The sequence below is a fragment of the Pelodiscus sinensis genome, chromosome 1 (genome assembly GCF_049634645.1).
Source record: "Pelodiscus sinensis isolate JC-2024 chromosome 1, ASM4963464v1, whole genome shotgun sequence".
Classification (NCBI taxonomy): Eukaryota; Metazoa; Chordata; order Testudines; family Trionychidae; genus Pelodiscus; species Pelodiscus sinensis.
This window is the reverse complement of record NC_134711.1, coordinates 146,155,011-146,174,104: the sequence shown is the minus strand read 5'-3', so window position 1 is coordinate 146,174,104 and position 19,094 is coordinate 146,155,011. Positions and strand designations below refer to the sequence as shown.

General features: G+C 44.6%; 1 protein-coding gene across 11 annotated transcripts in view; it reads right to left on the bottom strand.

Moving 5' to 3' along the window:
- The window catches only part of LSAMP (limbic system associated membrane protein), a 1,540,275-nt gene that overhangs the window by 329,809 nt on the left and 1,191,372 nt on the right, over positions 1-19,094 (bottom strand). Inside the window, exon 1 of one of the 11 annotated variants that reach the window (XM_075906376.1) lies at positions 15,292-15,430. The exons of 9 other annotated variants lie outside the window; for them this stretch is intronic. In XM_075906376.1, coding sequence (XP_075762491.1) covers positions 15,292-15,380 — 89 coding nt within the window. In that variant the 5' untranslated portion in view covers positions 15,381-15,430. Of the gene's footprint in view, positions 1-9,056; positions 9,184-15,291; positions 15,431-19,094 lie in introns of those variants that run through there. One more of the 11 variants, XM_075906369.1, reaches the window with a different exon arrangement.

Sequence of the window (19,094 nt, the reverse complement as noted above, 5' to 3'; positions counted from 1 at the left end):
CCAGTCCCAGCACATGGGGCAGCTGCCTGCCACATGGCCCAGCCGCGGGACAGCTGGGGCTGAGATCGCAGTACTAAAAATAGCACTGTGGCCCTGGCTCCTGTCCCAGCGCACGGGGAAGCACGCTCAGTGATCTGGGATTCAAGCTGGGGCCACAGTGCTATTTTTAGTACTGTGGTCCTGGCCCCAGCAGCTGCCATGCAGCTGTGGCCCCAGCTGTTGCCAGGGGCTGGACCACATGGCAGGTGGCTGCCCCATGTGCTGGATCCGGTCCAGGGTGCTATTTTTATTATCAGAGCCCAGGCTCCAGCACTGACAGCTGCCACATGGGCTATGTGGTCGCTGTCCAGCTGCTCCTCAGGTGGGCAGTCATCCATCATATGGCCCCAGCCCCAGGAGCAGTTGTACAGCTCTGCTGATGGAGTGGGTGGGAATGAAACTCTTGGTGCATGCCCACACGGGTGCACACCTTACAAGGAATCCTGCTCTCTGGGAGAGGAAACTTGAGTTATTAGGAAGAGACAGGTATTAGTAATGAGGATTCAACTATTAGAACATAGATAGATGGGTTTGAGATGATCAGATGAATCACATGGTGATTTGCCAGTCTGATGCAAAGGCTGAGGAACTCTCAAGACAATCCAGATGTTCTTATGTGTAGTGCTGGGGAGGAGCCAGTAGTCATGGTACAGGTAGGTACCAATGCCATAGGAAAGAATGGAGACAGGTCCTGGAGGCCAAATTTAGGCTGCTAGGTAAGAGGTTGAAGTCCAAGACCTCCATGACAGTGTTCTCTGACATGCTTCCACTTCCACACACAGAGCCAGGGAGACAGGCAGAACCACAGGGTCTCAATGCATGGATGAGATGATGGTGTAGGGAGGAGGGATTTAGATTTATTAGGAACTGGGGAAACTTTTGGGGAAGGGAGAGCCTATACAGGAAGGATGGGCTCCACCTAAACCAAAATGGAACCAGATTCCTGGTACTTAACATTAAAAAGGTCATAGAGCAGTTTTTAAACTAAGAGCTGGGGAAAAGCGGATGAGTACAGAGGAGCACATGGATTGGATAAACACATTCTTAAGGAGAGGATCTATTAATGGAGATCCTGTATAACCTTGTAAGGAGAGGATGGAAGGTGATAAAATATGGTAAGATCTGACAAGAAATAGTTAAATGAAAGCGATCCATTCAATCATATCTTGTAATGACAGACAGCCAAAAAGGGACAAGTTTTTCAAGTGCATATATATAAATGCTAGAAGTTTCAATAATATGATGGCTGAATTAGAGTGTCTTGTATAGAACAAGGATATTGATATAATAAACATCACAGAAACTTGGTGGAATGAGGATAATTGATGGGATGCAGTAATACCAGGGTACAAGATAGATCGGAAGGACAAAACAGGTTGTGCTGGTGGGGAAGCGGCTCTTGTACATGAAAGAAAGCATAGACTCAAATGAATTACAAATTTTAAATGAACCAAACTGTATCATACAATCTCTGTGGATAGTAATTACATGCTCTAATAAGAAGAATATAGCAGTAGCGATATATTACTGACCTCCTGATCAGGATGTTGGTAGTGACCGTGAAATGCTCAGGGAGATTAGAGTGGCTATGAAATTAAAAAAAAAAATCCCTCAGTCATAATGGTTGATTTCAACTATCCCCACACTGACTGCCTGCATATTACCTCAGGATAAGATGCAGTTAAAGATTCTTGACATCTTTCTTACATGACTGCTTCTTGGAGCAGCTAATCTTGGAACCCACAAAAGCAGAGGCAATTCTTGATTTAGTCTTAAGAGGAGCACAAGATCTGGTCCAAAAGGTGAATATTTCAGAAAGGGGGACTACACAAAATTAGAAAGTTTGTTAAACAGATACTAAAAAGCACCAGTGCCAAAAGTGAAATCCCTGCAAGTTGCAAGGAAACTTTTTAAAAACACTGTGTCAGAGATTCAACTTAAATGTATACTCCAAATTAAATAAAAAAATAGCAAGAGAACCCAAAGAAATGCCACTGTCGCTAAACAATAAAGAAAAAGAAGCAGTGTGTGGCAAAAAGCCATCATTTAAAAAGTGGAAATTAAATTCTAGTGAGGAAACTAGAAAGGAGCATAAATTCACAGGCAAATGAAATGTAAAAATGTAATTGGAAAGGCCAAAAAAGAACTGAGGAACTGCTAGCCAAAAGCTAAAGGTATTACCCCCAAAAATATCTTTTAAGTACACCACTACCAGGAAGCTTACTAACCAAGCAGTTGGACCACTGATCAAGATGCAAAAAAAGCATTTGAAGACGATAAAGCCATTGCAGAGAAACTAAATGAATTCTTTGCATTAATCTTCATTGCTGAGGATCTGAGGGAGTTTCCCAGACCTGAGTTTTCTTTTTAGGTGAGAAATCTGAGGAACTGTCTCAGAGAGAGGTGTCAACAGAGACGGTTTTGGACCCAATTCATAAACTAAACAGTAACTAAGTATACCTGGACTACCTGAGTTCTGAAGGTACTTTAATGTGAAATTGCGGAATAACTGTGTGTGTTTTGTAACATGTCCTTTAAATCAGCTTCTGTACCAAATGCCTGGAGGATAGCTAATGAGACATTAGCTGTTAAAAAGGACTCTAGAGGTGATCCTGGGAATTACAGGCCAGTAAGGCTAACTTCAGTACCGGGCAAACTAGTTGAAATTATAGTAACGAATAAAATCATCATACAAATAGATGAATGTAATTTGTTGGCAAAGAGTCAACATGTTTTTGTAAAGGAAAATCATGTCTCACCAAATCTACTAGAATACTTTGAGGGACATCAAAAAGCATATGGACAAGGGGCATACAGTGTAAGTGGATTTCCAGAAAGCCTTTGTAAGTTCCCTCATCAAAGACTCTTAAGTAAAGTAAAGTAAGTTGTCATGGGATAAGAGGGAAGGTTCTCTCATAACTGGTTAAAAGATAGGAAACAATGAGTTTTCATAATGTAGAGAGGTAAATAATGCTGTTCCCTAACGATCTGTACTGGGACCAGTCCTATTCAACAAGTTCATAAATGATTTGGAGAAAGGGGTAATCAGCAAGGTGACAAAATTTGCAGATGATACAAAATTGCTGAAGATATTTAAGTCCACAGCAGACTGCAGAGTTTCAAAAGGATCTCACAAATGGACTTAGCAGGAAACAAATTGACAGACTAAATTCAATGTTGATAAATGAAAAGTAATGAATATTGGCAAACATAATCCCAATTATACATATAGACTAATGGGGTCTAAATTATCTGTTACCACTCAGAAGAGAGATCTTAAAGTCATTGTGGATAGTTCTCTGAAAACATCCACTCAGTGTGTAGCAACAGTCAATAAACCAAACAGAATATTGGGAATCATTAAGAAGGGGATACATGGTAAGAAAGAAAATATATTGCCTCTATAGAAATCCATGGTATGTCCGCTTCTTGAATACTGTGCGCAGAGGTGCTTGTCTCATCTCAAAAATATACATTAGTAATGGAAAAGGTTCAGAAATGGGCAACAAATGACTAGGGGTATGGAACAGCTGCCATATCAGGAGAGATTAATAAGACTGGGACTTTTCAGCTTGGAAAAGAGACAACTAAAGGGCAGATATGACTGAGATGTACAGATATTTACAAAATCATGACTGATGTGGAGAAGGTCAAGTGTTATTCACTCCTTGAGTAACACTGGAACTCGGGGCTACCAAATGAAATTTAAAGGGAGAAGGTTTAAAACAAACAAGAGGAAGTACTTCCTTTCACTCAATACAGTCAACCTATGGAACTCCCTGCCAGAGGATTTTGTGAAAAAGGTCAAGACTATAACAGGGTTCAAAAAGAACTAGATACATTAATGGAAATAGGTCAATAGCTGTTATCCAGGACATGCAGGGGTGATGTACCCAGCCTCTGTTTGTCAGGATTGGGAACTGGCAACAGAGGTTGGATCATTTGATGATTCTCTGTTCTGTTCATATCATTGGAGACACCTGGCATTGACCACTGTTGAAATACAGGATACTGGGCTAGATGGACCTTTGATCTGACCCAGTATGGCTGTTCTTACGCCCTCATAAGCCCTAGCTCTTCAGCTGGGTTGCTATAGTTCAATTCTCCACTCTGGGGTGCCTCACTGTCTATGCCACTTTCTCCAGTGGCTAGCTGATGGAGTCTGGACCCATCCTCCACTCCAGGTTCCAGTCCAATGATCCTGTAGAGAGCTACTGTCTGAAATCTCCCTTTAAATAACTGTGTTGGAGATGTAATTTCCTGAGCCACTTCTCCATGGCTCCAGAACATTCTTCACCTTTACCTCAGGGCCTTGTCCTATTGGAGTCCCAAACAACCAGCCCAGGGAACCATTTGCTCTCCTCCAGCTCTGGCAAGGAACTGAACTCCTGCTGTTCTTGCAGCTCTTCTTATGCTAGGCTGCTGGGCCCTGATTGGCTGTTTCCAGCACAGCCACTGTACTTAACTTGGAGAATGTCTCCACTGCCCTTTTCTGGGTGAAAGGGGTATGTGAGGAGCACAAGGCCTCCAGCAAGGGGTCTCAGCACCTAGTCCACCATGTCACACTGAGACCAGCACCCTAACTACTCCACTGCACCTCCTCTCTGGAAGGCAGCATCCAGAATTATCCACAAGAAGAGACCTCTTTGGTCAAATCCATAAGAAAACCCTGCCTGTATAAAGCACCTTATGGGGTTTTTGATGCCCATGCAGGGCTTCAACCTGAAAGAAACACCTATGCAGAGTTTAATTTACCCTAGAAACTTGAAGGATGGAATTGATTCTACTGGAAACCTGAGGATTCAGAAAGTTGAAATACTGTAGACTTAGCATTTTGGCCATTTAGCCATCCTTTCTACCTAGTACTGATATGGAGGGAGACTGGCTACTACATAGATTAGTAGGAGCTATGGTGCTACATATTCCTATCAGGTGATTATGATGGTATCATGGTAATTGTGACAATGAAGTTTTAGATAACTGTGAGATTTATAGTGTGTGATTATAATAAAGAGAAAGAGAGAGAATGTACATGTGTGGGCAAGCATGCGCGTGTGTGTGAGAAACCATTTTCAGAATATTCCTCCATGTGCTTGAGTATCACAAGTTTATAACCAAGAGTGTGTGTGTCTGTATAGCCACACTAGAAGATTTAATAACCTGGCATTGCTCGGCTCCTACAAGGCAGGAGGTTGGTGGGAGGGAGTGAGGAGGGGCTCAGGGCAGAAAGCTGGTGTGGGGGAGGAGGTGCAGGAGGGGCTCAGGACAAAGGGTGGAGGTGCAGGAGTCAGGGCCAGGTTTGGGAGGTGGGCGGATCTCAGGGCATGAGATGGGGGCAGCTAACCAGAGGGCTGCTTCCAAGGGGCAGTGGGAGCCACACAGCCCAGCTGTTAAAGCCAGCTCTCCATGGCAGTAGGGGTCACACTGCCTGGCTGCTGGCTGCCCCTCTGTGGTCATTGTGGTGTAGAACTGTCCCTGCTAGCTCAGCCCTCCCTTTCAGTTTGATGGTAAACAATCACATTCCACCCACTGTCGTAGCACAACCAAACCCTGACCTTGCTTTAAGTTATGATACGAGGGAGCTGCTTAGCAAATTTGGTGGTCCTAGCTCTTACCATTCAGGTGGAGTTCTCAAACAGACTCACAGATGGACAGACAGACAGATGCAAAAACTCTCTCAAATATATACTAGATATATAGATACAAAATGTCCCTGTGCTTAGAAGAAAAATCCTGGGTGCCGTTTTTAAAATATGCCCTCTGATTTCAAGGGAGGCACAAACACTGGGAAGGGGAAGTGCATGGAGTAGCTGGAGAACTATTGTGGCTGAGATGGAGTTGGAGCTGCTTACCATGATTTACAATTACTGAATCTTGGCCAGGTTATTTGGATGTGTACTGTATGCATATATTTAGGGTTGGCATAATTCTGTTTTTATTGTTCTCTCATTTTGACAGATAATATTGATGTTTAGGATTTTATTTGATATATTTAAATGTTGGGAGATTCCGAGGGGTCTGATTGTGGTGGCTTCATATTATTTAAAGACAGTTTACACTGACATTAAAAAAGTTAACCTTTTTATCATTAACACACAAATTATCAACATCACATGTCAAAATATACAACAAATATCCTTAAATCAAACTCTACTAAATTTCCGGGCAACATTCTTCTTAGTCTGCCTATTATCTTGAACATATTTTTCTGTTGGCTTGTGTGTACAGTGATATTAATGTTTACCTACATTTACTGCTAAAAAAAATTGAAGCCTTTCAAGCCCACATAAATTGAGTTAATTCACTAGCACTTGTCAGGAAATGTTCCTAGGAAGGGGGACGGATTCTGATATATGCTTTGCAGAAATCACTTCACACACAAAATGCAAGAGCCACTCCCTTGAATGCTCTGGCTCAGCCCCCTGTGGAGCTCAGGCTACTGGTTTTGGCCAACAAGTCCAAGCATGGGAGAAGGAGGAACAAAAACTTTGGGGGGATTTAAAGCAGCCCCTGAATGACAGAGAGAGAGTTAAAGGGGACACACTAAGACCCAAATCTTCAGAAGGTAGGGTTTAGGGTAAGACAGTCCTTACTAGGACTTGTGGTAAAACAGATGTGTGTAGACCTTTGTTGTTTAAAAATCCTTTTTTTTTTTTTACATTGCACTTTGCTCCTGCTGTTAGGATGAAACAATATTTAGGCTTTCAGAAGGCTGTGTGGGGTCTCTGTGTATCCATTAATTAGGACTCCCAAAGGAAAAACCCATAAGTGTTGTGACCCAGTCTGTAGGCCTGGGTAAGCATTGTTGGTATGCAGCATATTACAGCTAGGGTTGCCAGATGGTCCCTCCCAAAATACCTGACACGCGGTATTTTGGTAAAGCCAAAAAAAAAAAAAAAAAAAAAAAAGGAGCGCGGGATAATAAGTACTGCCTCTCCCAGCCACTGCCCCCGTTCCTTCTGACGGGCTCAGACCAGCGATGGTGGCTCCGCCTCCCAGCCTGGGAGGCCCAGCTCGGAGGCGGGGCTGCGGTCGCTCCTCTGGGCGCATCAGAAGTGGGGGGAGTGGCTGGGAGTCCCAGCTGGGAGGTGGGGCCGTGATCAGCGCTGAGAGCCTGTGATTGTGCAGAAGCCTGGTGGGGGCGGGGGAGTCCCAGCCACTCCCCCCGCCCCTGCCAGGCTTCTGTGCAATCACAGGCTCCTAGCGCTGATCGTGGCCCCGCCTTCCAGCCGTTCCCCCAGCCCACATCAGGCTTCCGTCCGGTGCGCAGCCAGAAAAAGCAGAGAATACATGTCCGATATTCTCTGATTTTTTTTTAACCGGACAAAGAGCGTGAATACCGGACACCTGGCAACCCTAATTACAGTCCAGGCTCTGACTGAGAATTGTGAAAGTCTTCCCTTGTAGAGGTAAAGGCATGAGACCTGAGGGGTGTGCTTAGAGAAATCAGAAAATAGGTCAAAAGAGCCTGTAACCGTGACCATAGTATTAGAGTCTCAGAGGGGTAGATGTGTTAGTTTGTAACTTTAAAAACAAGTAGTCCTGTGGCAACTTAGAGACTAACAAAAATATATAGTATCATGAGTTTTTTGCGGGTAAAACCCACTTCTTCAGATGTCTCTGTGGTGCCACAGGACTACTTGTTGTTTTCATAGCATTAGAGGTAATTCATGTCAGTATCATATAGAGACTTCAGATCATTTGCAAACAGTCACATCAGTTAAAATGCAGTAGAAACTTTTCTGTTTGCTTCTTAACAGAAGGATTCAACAATTCAGCCAGTTATCATAGTCGTATATCTAAGCAACACTCCACTCTTGCCTGATTCTGGCCTGCATATTTATACCTGCCTCTGGATATTTCCACTGCAGGCATCTGACGAAGTGGGTCTTTGCCCACGAAAGCTTATGCTCCAATACATCTGTTAGTCTATAAGGAGCTACAGGACTACTTGTCACTACATCACTCTTGGGAGTTGGAGATCTGCTCTAAACTGGGTATCAACGTAGAGAGAAAGTATAGTCTTGTTTGTGGTTAAAGCATTGCTCTGGGACTTAAGAAACCTGAGTTTGGCCCCCAATTCTGCCTCAATTTCCTGCGTGGCCTTGGACAGGTCACTTGATTGCTCTGCTCCTCATTTGTAAAAATGTGCATACAACACCTCCCATTGTCTATTTAGACTTTAAGCAATTTTGGGAAAGGGCTATCTCCTACTATTTATTTGTACAGTATCTGGCACATTGGGACTCCCCCCGCTCACGGGGTGCTATTGTGGTATAAATAATAATAGTTATTTTAGTTTGTAAAAATTACCCAGGCCCTTTAAAAATCCTTCTACTGCATTTGACTTTCTGACCTCCTGAGGCAGTGTGGATTTCACAGACTGACTACCTGCAGTGTGAAAAAGTGTCTCCTTGCCTTTGATCTAAATTAAGCTGCCATTAGCATTTCAGAGTGACCTCTTGTTCTAGTATGACAGGACAACATAAAAAAGAGGGACTGATCAGCTTACATTGTACCCTTCATTAGCCTATATAACCCAATTAAACTCCTGTTAGCTCTTTTCTCTCTGAAAGCTAAATTAGTAATCCCAGTTTATGCAGCCTTTTTGCAGTATCTTGGGCTAAAGAGAACAGAGGAAGAGTGAGAAAGTGTAATGCACACTCAAGAACATTAGAGGGAGCGTAGGCAAAGAAAAGGAACAGAGAATCAAAAAGGGAGAATCAGAAAATGGAGCTCCCACAGTTTGTGAGTCTGAGGCGATAAAAAGTCCTATTTGATCCAACTGACTGCAGCTTCAAGTCCCTTCTCTTAGGTGAGTCTCATGGGAGTACTAATCAGGCTTTGCTCCCTCAGGTAATTCCATATAGTGCCCTAAATGTGGGTTTAACCCTTGTTCAATATAACATCATCTGTATAATATTTTCTATACTTTTGTCCCTTAAAGGGACCTGCACATCTCCTATGCATTTTAAATTCCTGCTACTCAGTGAAAAAGCTTTTAGTGAATTACTCACCATGACTCCAAGTCTCTTTCCTCCAAGGTGTTTTTGAGCTCAGAGCCCATCAACGTATGGTTGAAGCGGACTCTATTTTTTGCAGTCTGCATTATCTTATGCTCATGCACATTGTGTCTTATCTGGTATCCTGCTCCCTAGGCCTCCTGGGACCTTTTTAAAATTTTGCTGACTCACAAAGGCAGGCAACTTGTTCTTCCACCTGGTAAGGGGGGGCATTGGATCAGAACAGCAAAACTGAGACCTCAGTGGTTCATTAGCCAGCTTAGCAACAGATATTTCCCTAAAGAGCCACAGTAGTGTAAATTCATTGTTTCATTTACTATAGTACTATAGATTCATATTTAAACACTATGTCAGGAAAAATGTGTATGTATATTTCTAACACTAAACAAGCTAATAATAGTGCAAATAACTTAATTGGTTAACAACAGTAAAAACACCCCAATTACTTAATAACTAATAATAAAATCACAGTGTTTTAATATTGTGCTGCAAAGAGCCACAGGAGATGCATAAAAGAGCCACTTGTGACTCATGCTCCTCAGTCTGAATATCACTGGGTTAGTAGAACCAGTTGGCGAACAGCTCAGAGGGAGAAACCCTAGGACCAGCCAAGCCTAGGGAGAACTCTTGAGCTGAGCTCTGTTATTGTATTACAGGTCGCATCTCTATAAACCGGAACTCTCTGGTCCCGAAACATCCAGGGTCCACAGATGTTCCAGGATCAGAGAGTCCTGGTGCTCTGTGGGGGTGGAGGAGAAGGCTGGTGTGATATTTGGGGGGGGAGAAGGGGGAGGGTGACATGCAGACCAGCAGGAATGGGGGGGGGGGGGCAGGAGCCAGAAGCCCAGCACTTGGATCAGCTGGACTGCAAGGGACAGCTGGCAGCTTAGCTGGGCTGTGGTGGGAGCCAGGAAGCCTATGTGGAGGACAGGGTCGGGGGAGCTGGCAGCAGGAGGGCCAGAAATTTCCTCCCCTGGTCCAGCAAAATCTCTCATCTGGGACCAGTCAGGTCACGAGGGTGTCAGACCTGAGAGGTCCAACCTGTGTTGATGTCTGTGTTAATGAAGCTTAAATGCCAGGAAAGGGTGAATTTGGACCCCCGCATAGCAGGTGGACTGTGCTTGTAGATCAGGTTGGAAAAGGAACCTGCTCAAAATGACTGCTGGAGGATTTTTTTTTAAACAATCCTCTTGGTTTTTAACCAATCAAAACAGCTCAGAGTCATTATTACACTACCAACATGCTGCCCACACACTGCAGAGCGGATTAAATAACACCACTCTGACTATTGACTTTGACTATTAACTTCTCTCCATGCTAAGGAGGCGAGTGTTCTTTACTGCGCTTTGTTTCCTAATGCTTAACCAGGTTCTAATCCATGACAAGACCTTGCCCCTTATCCCATGGCTATTTATTTCCCTTAATAAATTTGTACGAAGGACCTTATCAAAAGCTTTACGGAAATCCAAGTACATTTTGTCTGCTGGGGATCAGCTTTATCTCCTATTTTATTAACTCGAAAAAAATCTCAGCTCAGAGAGGCGTAATTTGCCCTTACGGAAGCCACACTGGATTGATCCTGTCATGTTATACTTATCCAAGTGTTGTACAACTCTGTCTTTAATTAGCTTCTCAATCCGTTTGGCTGGAACTGAGAGGAAGCTCATAGGCTTTCAGTCTTCAGGATTTCCTTTGGCTTATTTTAAAAATAATGGGTATTTGCATGCCTGTGTCCTTGCCCAATCAAGGATCCCGAAGCACTTTGCAGACATGAATTTACCTCCACGTGTCCCTAAGAGGCAATCCATTATCGTTTCACAGATGGGGAAGGGAAGAGATGGGAAACAACAGCATGAGTTCATGGTTAAGCTGGGAATAGATGTAGGGGTTCTAGCCTCCAGTCCCATTCTTTATCCACAGAATTGCGGTTCCTTCTCTAAAAATATACAGCACTGGACCTGTGAGGTGCTGATCTCCCCGTGACTAACTGTGGCTTCTCACCGAATCTGTCCCTGTTATTAGTGACTCTGCACTCCTCAGGAAGAGAGGCTGTTTTTAAGGATCCGTCATAGGCTGTTGTCATCACTATATTTCATACATTCGTTTACCGCATAGCCTCAGCCTAACACTATTCAGTCAGCCTCAATGATTTACTGCATTTGAGTTTCTCAAGCTGATCCATAACTTTGGGTAGTAATAGCAATAAAAATAATAAAATACTATGCATGTATCTATCTTCCCTGTCAGTGGAATTATGGTGCAATTCTAGATATCTGAATTTTCTTTACACAGAAATCCTGGTTAGTCAAATCCACAGTGTATCCCTATCGCCCACTAATGATTTGTGAAATAGCCTCTTAGCTCTATTAGCCCTAATCTACCGCTTTGTTCTTTTAATGCTTAATTCTTTGTTCTTTTCTGGAGAGTTAAACAACAACAACAACCATAACTTTACTGAGTTTATGAAAACACCTCACCTGTATTAAAACCACTGTGAACATAATTTTAATTTAATGCTGGTTGGGTTGTAACACCAAATTTGATGATAAACTCAACAACTCAATTTTTTACTATAATAAAGTAGAAAATATTAAGCAACCGCCTGCATTACTCCTTTTGTTCCTCATATTTCTGTATCAATCAAAGTGTGGGTCCCATTTAGCCAACTTCCCAGTTACCCAAAAGTTGTCCCCCAGGTTATTTGGATAAATGGATATGTATGGCATACAATCTGCAGCTTTGAAGCCATGAGGAGGCAGTATCCACCTGGGTCAGAGAAACTTCCTAGATTTACCCCTTCTAGATGGCAACCCTCATAGCTCTCAAAAAACCATATGGCGCTGGAGAGTTTTGGAGCTTCAGGGAATAGTAGCAGAAGGGGGTGGGCAGCACATGTAGGATCTGCTTTCCTCTTACAACCTAAGCACAAGTCCATTTGGTGTGAACAGGGTTCCCCTCTGTAATAGCAACCAAAGGAAACACTGCCTGCCTAGCACAGGTGGTAGAGCACAAAGCTTTTCAATCTTAGGCTTGTAGAATAAGCCCCATTTTGAGTAACTTGTTTGAGAGGAATCATAGAATACTAGGACTGGAAGGGACCTCGAGAGGTCATCGAGTCCAGCCCCTGACCTCATGGCAGGACCCAGTACTGTCTAGACCATCCCTGATAGACATTTATCTGACCTACTCTTAAATATCTCCACAGATGGAGATTCCACAACCTCCCTGGGAAATGTATTCCAGAGTTTAACCACCCTAACAGTTAGGAACTTTTTCCTTACGTCCAACCTAAACCTCCCTTGCTGCAGTTTAAGCCCATTGCTTCTTGTTCTATCCTCAGAAGCCAAGATGAACAAGTTTTCTCCCTCCTCCTTATGACACCCTTTTAGGTACCTGAAAACTGCTATCATGTTCTAAACTAAACGAACCCAGTTCTTTCAGCCTTCCTTCATAGCTCATGTTCTCTAGACCCTTAATCATTCTTGTTGCTCTTCTCTGGATGAAGAGAATGAGGATGAGCTACTTGTTAGGACTCTAACCGGACACTCAGGAGACCAAGGTTCAATTCCCTACTTGTCTGCAGGCTTCTTATGTTACCTTGGGCAAGTCTCTCTGTGCCTCAATTCTCCATCTGTAAAATGGGCACAATAGCACTGCCCTACCACACAGGCCTGTTTGAGGATACAAGTCTTACAGATTGTGAGCTGCTCAGATGCTATAATGCTTAGGGCTATATAAGTACCTGAGAGCATCCAGCAGTTCCTCCTGCCTAACCCTAACTTGGATTGCTCAGTAAAAGCATCTTTTGGGGGAAAAAAGTCTCTGCGTGCTCTTTATAAAAAAAAGCCCATTGACTTGCTTGGCTGTTTCATCAGCCTCATTAATTACTGCCCCCTTGGTGATCTCAAGGCAACCCACAGTTGCACATGCAGCCGACACGCTTTTAAAGGATCAGAACAGAAGCCTCTACTATGAGTCTCTCAGTCTCATGTTTTCAGAACACCTCTTCCTTTCCAATTTACCCCTCACCTGCCATTACACGTGATCCCAGCTAGGTCAGCTCTTTGGGCAGATTTCCCATTTTTACAAAAATGCTTAATTAGCCCTTATACACTCCTCCACTCTTCCTTGTAACTTGGAAGGTGCTGCTTCCTTTTTGTACCCAGTTTTGCTGCTTGCAGCAGAGCCATCTGGGCCTCTAATACGGAGTCATAAGTGACCCCCACGCCAACTCCAGGGCTTTTATGCATTCTTTTGCTTTTACCCTTAGCCCACTGTTAGCTGGCTCATCGAGAGTTTTAAATCTCGGCCATTGGAAGTGAGTCAATTCTGAGTTACCCTCTGGGGCGGTCACCCTCAATTATGAGATCGAGTTTCACGGTGCAGTTGTCCTTCTTGCCCACTGCAGCTCTTACATTTACTTCCTGGCTGTAAATCAACTGAATCTAGCTGACTCCTATAAAACATCTTCCCCTGTGTCTACCTCCTTGTCTGTCCTTAGACTATGAGAACCCAAAGGCAGGGACTGTCCCCCTTCCTGAATGCCTGGCAAGTATCCAGCACATTGTAAGTCCTGCCACACACAAATCCTAACAAGAAATAAAGTAACAATCAATAATAATAATAGGTCTGTTAAAAATCCTCACCGGCACCAGTAAGGAACCAACCCCTGTAGTTCTTATGGATGCATCGAGGTACAAAACCACAGACCTCTGTGGGGTGTTAACTGAGCACAGGATAAGGACCCCCCCTCCCATACACATTTGGTCCTAGGACTTGAAGTGTAATCCTGGGCTGCTTAGGGAGATGCTGTGTGGTGAGATGAGGCAGCACAGGCTGTGTTAGGCTATATAGGGGCTGGAAGGTCAAAAAACCATGGGGTCTGTTTGCATCCAGCAGCACTGATGAAGAATCCCCTTTACATCCATATAGCCTAGCCTTCTTTCTTCTCCACCATGAGGGACACGGCAGGAATTCTGCCTGAAAAGTACTTCTGAATAGGCCCTCAATTGGTTACATCCTTGTTCCTAGGCTCCCAAACATTCTGCTTTAAAAAGCTGTAATTTATGGTATCAATAAATTGCCTCTCCAAAGCATGCCCAGATGTGCAATTTAAGGCTCAGTCACCTTGTCTTTTTATTCCTGGCTGCAGAGTACTCTGGGCACCTATGGCACTCTCTGCCTAACACATCCTGACAACATACATGAAAAGCTCCCGTTGTTGTTGTTGTTATCCTCATTGTTGCACAGACACATCCGATGACTTCTTTAATCGCTGTGATTTACTAAAACCTCTTACTCTGCATCTGTACAGTGCCCAGCATGGAGCTTGGTGCTGCGAGGCACTCCCACAACATAAATCACCAGAAGAAAATCACAGGACCCAGCCCTCCTGCTTTAGCAGGCCTCTCCCACAGGACAGGGCTTCTCCCAATGGTAATGCTATCATCGTGTTCCCTGCATGCCAGCACGGCTCCTCTTGGGATGGCCCAGACTACAAACATGGAACCCTTGTGATAGAATTAAATAACTTCTGTCTGTCCTGGAAGTGGCATAAAGCTCACTAGATCCAGGTCACCCCCCAGGACGAGTGCTGCCATTCGCTGAGAGTGAAGTTGTAAGGGAGTGTTGGGTCGCAGGCAGGGTTGGCTCTTTCCATCCCATCCCCTCCTTTCTTATCTGCTGTACAATCTTAGCAGTGGAGAGGGACATGGATGAGACACCCAACTCTTGGTTAAAATACACAGCTGTACCTCCAGATACGCATTCTTCTGAAACCCAATGCAGCCCTGCTGATTTCAAAAGGGACTGTTGCCCACGGAAGGTCTGCAATAGGCACTTAGATATCACAGCAACGGTAAACATATCAAAACCCACATATAGAGCCTGGACAGGAGTCACTTTGTGGCGCTCCAGCCTCCTATGGGTGGGAACGCTACAGTTCAGCTAAGAATGCAAAGTGGAGCCCTGCAAATCCGCGTATCTCTTTATATCCACAGCTCATTTTTGTGGATATGGATGTGGATACACATTTTGTATCCACACAGGGCTCTGATGCAAAGGCCAACTGAAACCACAGGGGGAGTTATAGGTAGGTCAGGCTACAATCATCCAATCTGAATGTCACCCAGACTCCTGGGATAACACTCATGAAACAATCTAATGGATCATTTCTCTCTCCTCTTAAGCATGCTTTGTTTCTTAACCCGAATGCCAGCCCTCCCTTTACCTCTCTCCTCTTCCATGCACAGCCAGGAGCAACCTTCTTTCCCACCCAAGTTTCTTTCCCACTGTCCTTTTTGTAGTTGATTTCATCATGTTGCCTTCTCCTCCATTTATTGCCAACTTTCTGGAACAAACGTGAGCCCAACTGCAGACCTATTTGCAGAGAGAGAGATTGGAGGGAATCACTTGACAGGCTTTCGGCTGAGCTTTCCGCTGGCTGCATCAGGGACACGTGGCAGGAGTCTGTAATGTGATGGATAATATATGAAGTGTGGCGTGCTAGCCATATGCTGCAGTAATTCTCTAAACTCAATGTATGCATCAAAGAAATATCAGCCATATAGGGCACTAGTGAAAATGAAAGTTCACTTGTACAGGGATCCCCCACTCTTTAGTGCTGGCTAGTGGGGAGGGAATTGCTCCTGGAACTGATTTACAAGCAGCTCTGCTTAGGTCAGCTTGCCAGGATATGCATATACAAAAGGAGATAGCAATTTTCAAGGTGTCCCAGAGGCCTAGTCAGAAGGACCCACTTGGGTGGGTCCCAACTTTGGGTGGGTGGGCAAGACTGAGGGATGTGGGGAGCAAGACCTGGCTCCACTCCTTGTCTGGCTCGCCAGGTGGAGTGGAGTGAGCGCCAGCCCGGCTCCCCAGCCGAAGTGTTGGGGTGGAGCAGGGTAAGCCCCAGCACCTTGGTCCCTTTTCATGGCTGGCTCACCAGATAGGCTGGAGGGGGGTGGGTCTGGGTGTAAAGTAGGTGGGCCATGGCGTATTCAGCCCACCTGTGGTTATGCCCCTGGAGCTGTGTCTACACTGCAGCATTATTTTGGTATAAGTGACATTATTCCTAAATAACATAGTGCACATCTACACTACAAGCCACTACTTCGAAATAATGTTGAGCTGGAGGACTTCTTACTCTGACTCCTGTAACTCGTTTCACGAGGAGTAAGGGAAGTGGAAGGGAGAGTGTTCTTCCTTCGGCTTCCTGCTGTGTAGACAGCACCAAAAGCCAAATTAAGCTATTTCGACTTAAGCAAACGCGATTGACGTAGCTCAAGGTGTGTAGCTTATTCCAACACTAGCCCTCTTGTGTAGATGTTCCCTGGGTGTCCATGATTGTTATGGAAATCAGGAGACAGCAGGTGACCTGAGAAGATCGGTAAGCAATAACCATCTTGTGGCACACGCACCCACTACTCTCAGCTTTATTAAAAGCTCCTGTGTTCACACAAGTATTTCTGGTGCAGCTTTTAAGGGCAACAACCAGCTAGGACTACAGGGTCATGAGTCACCACTGGATTCACAAATGCCTCACAAGAGCCCAGAAATTCTCTTGAGTCTCATTCCTTAACCGTGGCAGGAACCAACTGTCAGGGCAGGCTCTCTCCCTCCTCTGCCCTGCCCAGCAAGCAAGAGGCTCCCCAGGGGGAGGGGCAGCTCCAAGGCAAAGGGCAGGAGATGTGTAGCAGTGGAGGGAGGGGGAACTGAAGTGCTGGCACTTGATAGCCTCTTGGCCAAACCAGACAGGATCACCTGTCAGAGGTTCCAGGTTCTACCAGTAGATACTGATCTACTGGTTGGTGACTACTGACATAGAGAGAGGAGCTATGAAAGATTACTCCAGTAATGTTTTACTCAAGTTTTAAACATTTCAGTGCTTTTTTTCACCCTTCCCCTTTTATGTATGTAAGCGAGAATTCATTGGTTAGCTGGGCTAGTTGTAAAACAACAAAATCTCAAACACAAATTAATGTCAGTGCTGCAGCTGTAAAAAACAAACCAGGGCACATTAAAATGATAATATCCTAAAACCAATATCTAGTCCTTACAACACCCCACAGCGATGGAGATCCTGTGACCTGGGGAGTCTGGGATTGAGAGGCTAATGCATTTCACCTCTAGGAACAAGGGTTTTCATTGGCATCAGGTTATAAGTGAATTGAGATTGGCAGCATCAGTCATGTCCCTAAGAAACATTTGTTCACCTGTAACATCTTTTCCCACTGCAGGCTACTAGAGTGTTCTCTAAGAGAGATGTCAGTATACATGTAGATAGTTAATAGATATGGTGTCAATGGATAGCAGTCAATAGCATGCAGCAGAGATACTGAGGTTCTTAGTGTATGACATCTTCTGTGCAGCTCTCAGCAAGCAGTGCTTACTCTCAGCACCGGCTAGGTTAGGCCACATCAGTGCAACACAGGACTCTCAGCAAACACACAGCTGCTGTGCATTTGCAGCCCCCACATCAGATCACTCCATGTGGATACAGACATGCCACCTGCTAAAGGTGTAATTACACCAGACTTTCCCCCCCCCCCTCAAAGCTTCCTCCAGTGCAGAAGAGGCGTGGATGCTGTAACTGCTGTGTCTAGATAATAAGCTGATTCAGACATTTGTCCGCAGCCTGTACTAGTGCTGCTGCTATTGCTACTGTAGGAGGAGCTTTGGAGAGGGAAACAGGAGAAAACATTTTGGAGGGATACAGCCTTTGACTCTCTCTACTCTAACCACAGCATATAAGCCACCCACTCAATGTCCATCTACACTAGTAAAATAACCTTGCTGCTGACAAAAACCTGGGAGGTTAAGTATCTCCAGTGATGGAGATTCCACAAAAGCAGGTTAGACAGACACCTGTCAGGGATGATCTATCAGGGATGCTTGGCCCTCCCATGAGGGCAGGGGCCTGGACTTGATGATCTCTCAGGGTCCCTTCCACTTCAAGTAGTCTGATTCTATGAAAAGTTGTCAATTATATCAACTGTTCAATTAACAATTAATTAGATCCCTCCCTCTGGGGCATCTGGTATTGGCCGCTGTCGGCAGACAGGATACTGGGCTAGATGGACCGTTGGTCTGACCCAGTGTGGCTGTTCTTGGGTTCACCTACCACCAATCAACTGGTACTGAAAATTGTTTGTGAGTGTTTAATGGACCAAACCATTTTCAAGACTATTACAGACAACATGACAGATGGTGGCACTGGGCACCCAACTTACATTCTTTAACAGGTTGCAAATTCCTGTGTCCTCTAGGAATGCAGGAGAGCCCAGAATGGGGACCTGTCTTCAATAACTATTATCAGCATTAGGTCATTTGGACCGTGTGACCCTGCTGAGCATAACTTGTCAGTCATTAGGTCTCTTTCTGGTGATGCAAAGTTACTCCCTAGGGGGCTCTCTGTGTTTTGCAAGGCAGACAGGGAGATCGCTATCTGCAAACCTGGCTGTGAGTGTTTAGAATTCTCCTCTGCTCTTTATTACAGGTTGGACCTCTCTACACTGGACTTCCCTCCTCTCGTGACTTCCCTGATGTGGCTTCTCAGGGTGCTGCAGGGGCTGGAACATAGAGTGGGAAAAGCTGGGTGCGCTAGGCTCAGTAATTCCCACTGTTGGCTTCAAGTCGTCATTGTCAAGTCCAAGTTGAGTTTCAAGTCACTGCAGTTCAAGTCTCAAGTCGAGTCTCGAGTCCCTAAAGTCACTTTCAAGTCAAGTCCCAAGTCAAGCCTCAAGTCTTAATTTAAAAAATGTCAAGTCACTTTTATATAAGCCATCAATATCAGCAGTTTCGGACAATTTTTTCATCAAATCGATTTAACAAAAGTAGCAAGTCTCAAATTGAGTCTCAAGTCACAAACAATGAACCCGAGTTGAGTCTCAAGTTGAGTCACCTAGGAGACTTAAGTTGGTCTTGAGTTCAAGTCATGGGACTCGAGTCAACAACTCTGGTAATTCCTCCTCCACCCTCCTAGAGCTTCTGGAGCACCGCAAATGTCTCATGTTCAGCATTCAAGCTCAGGGA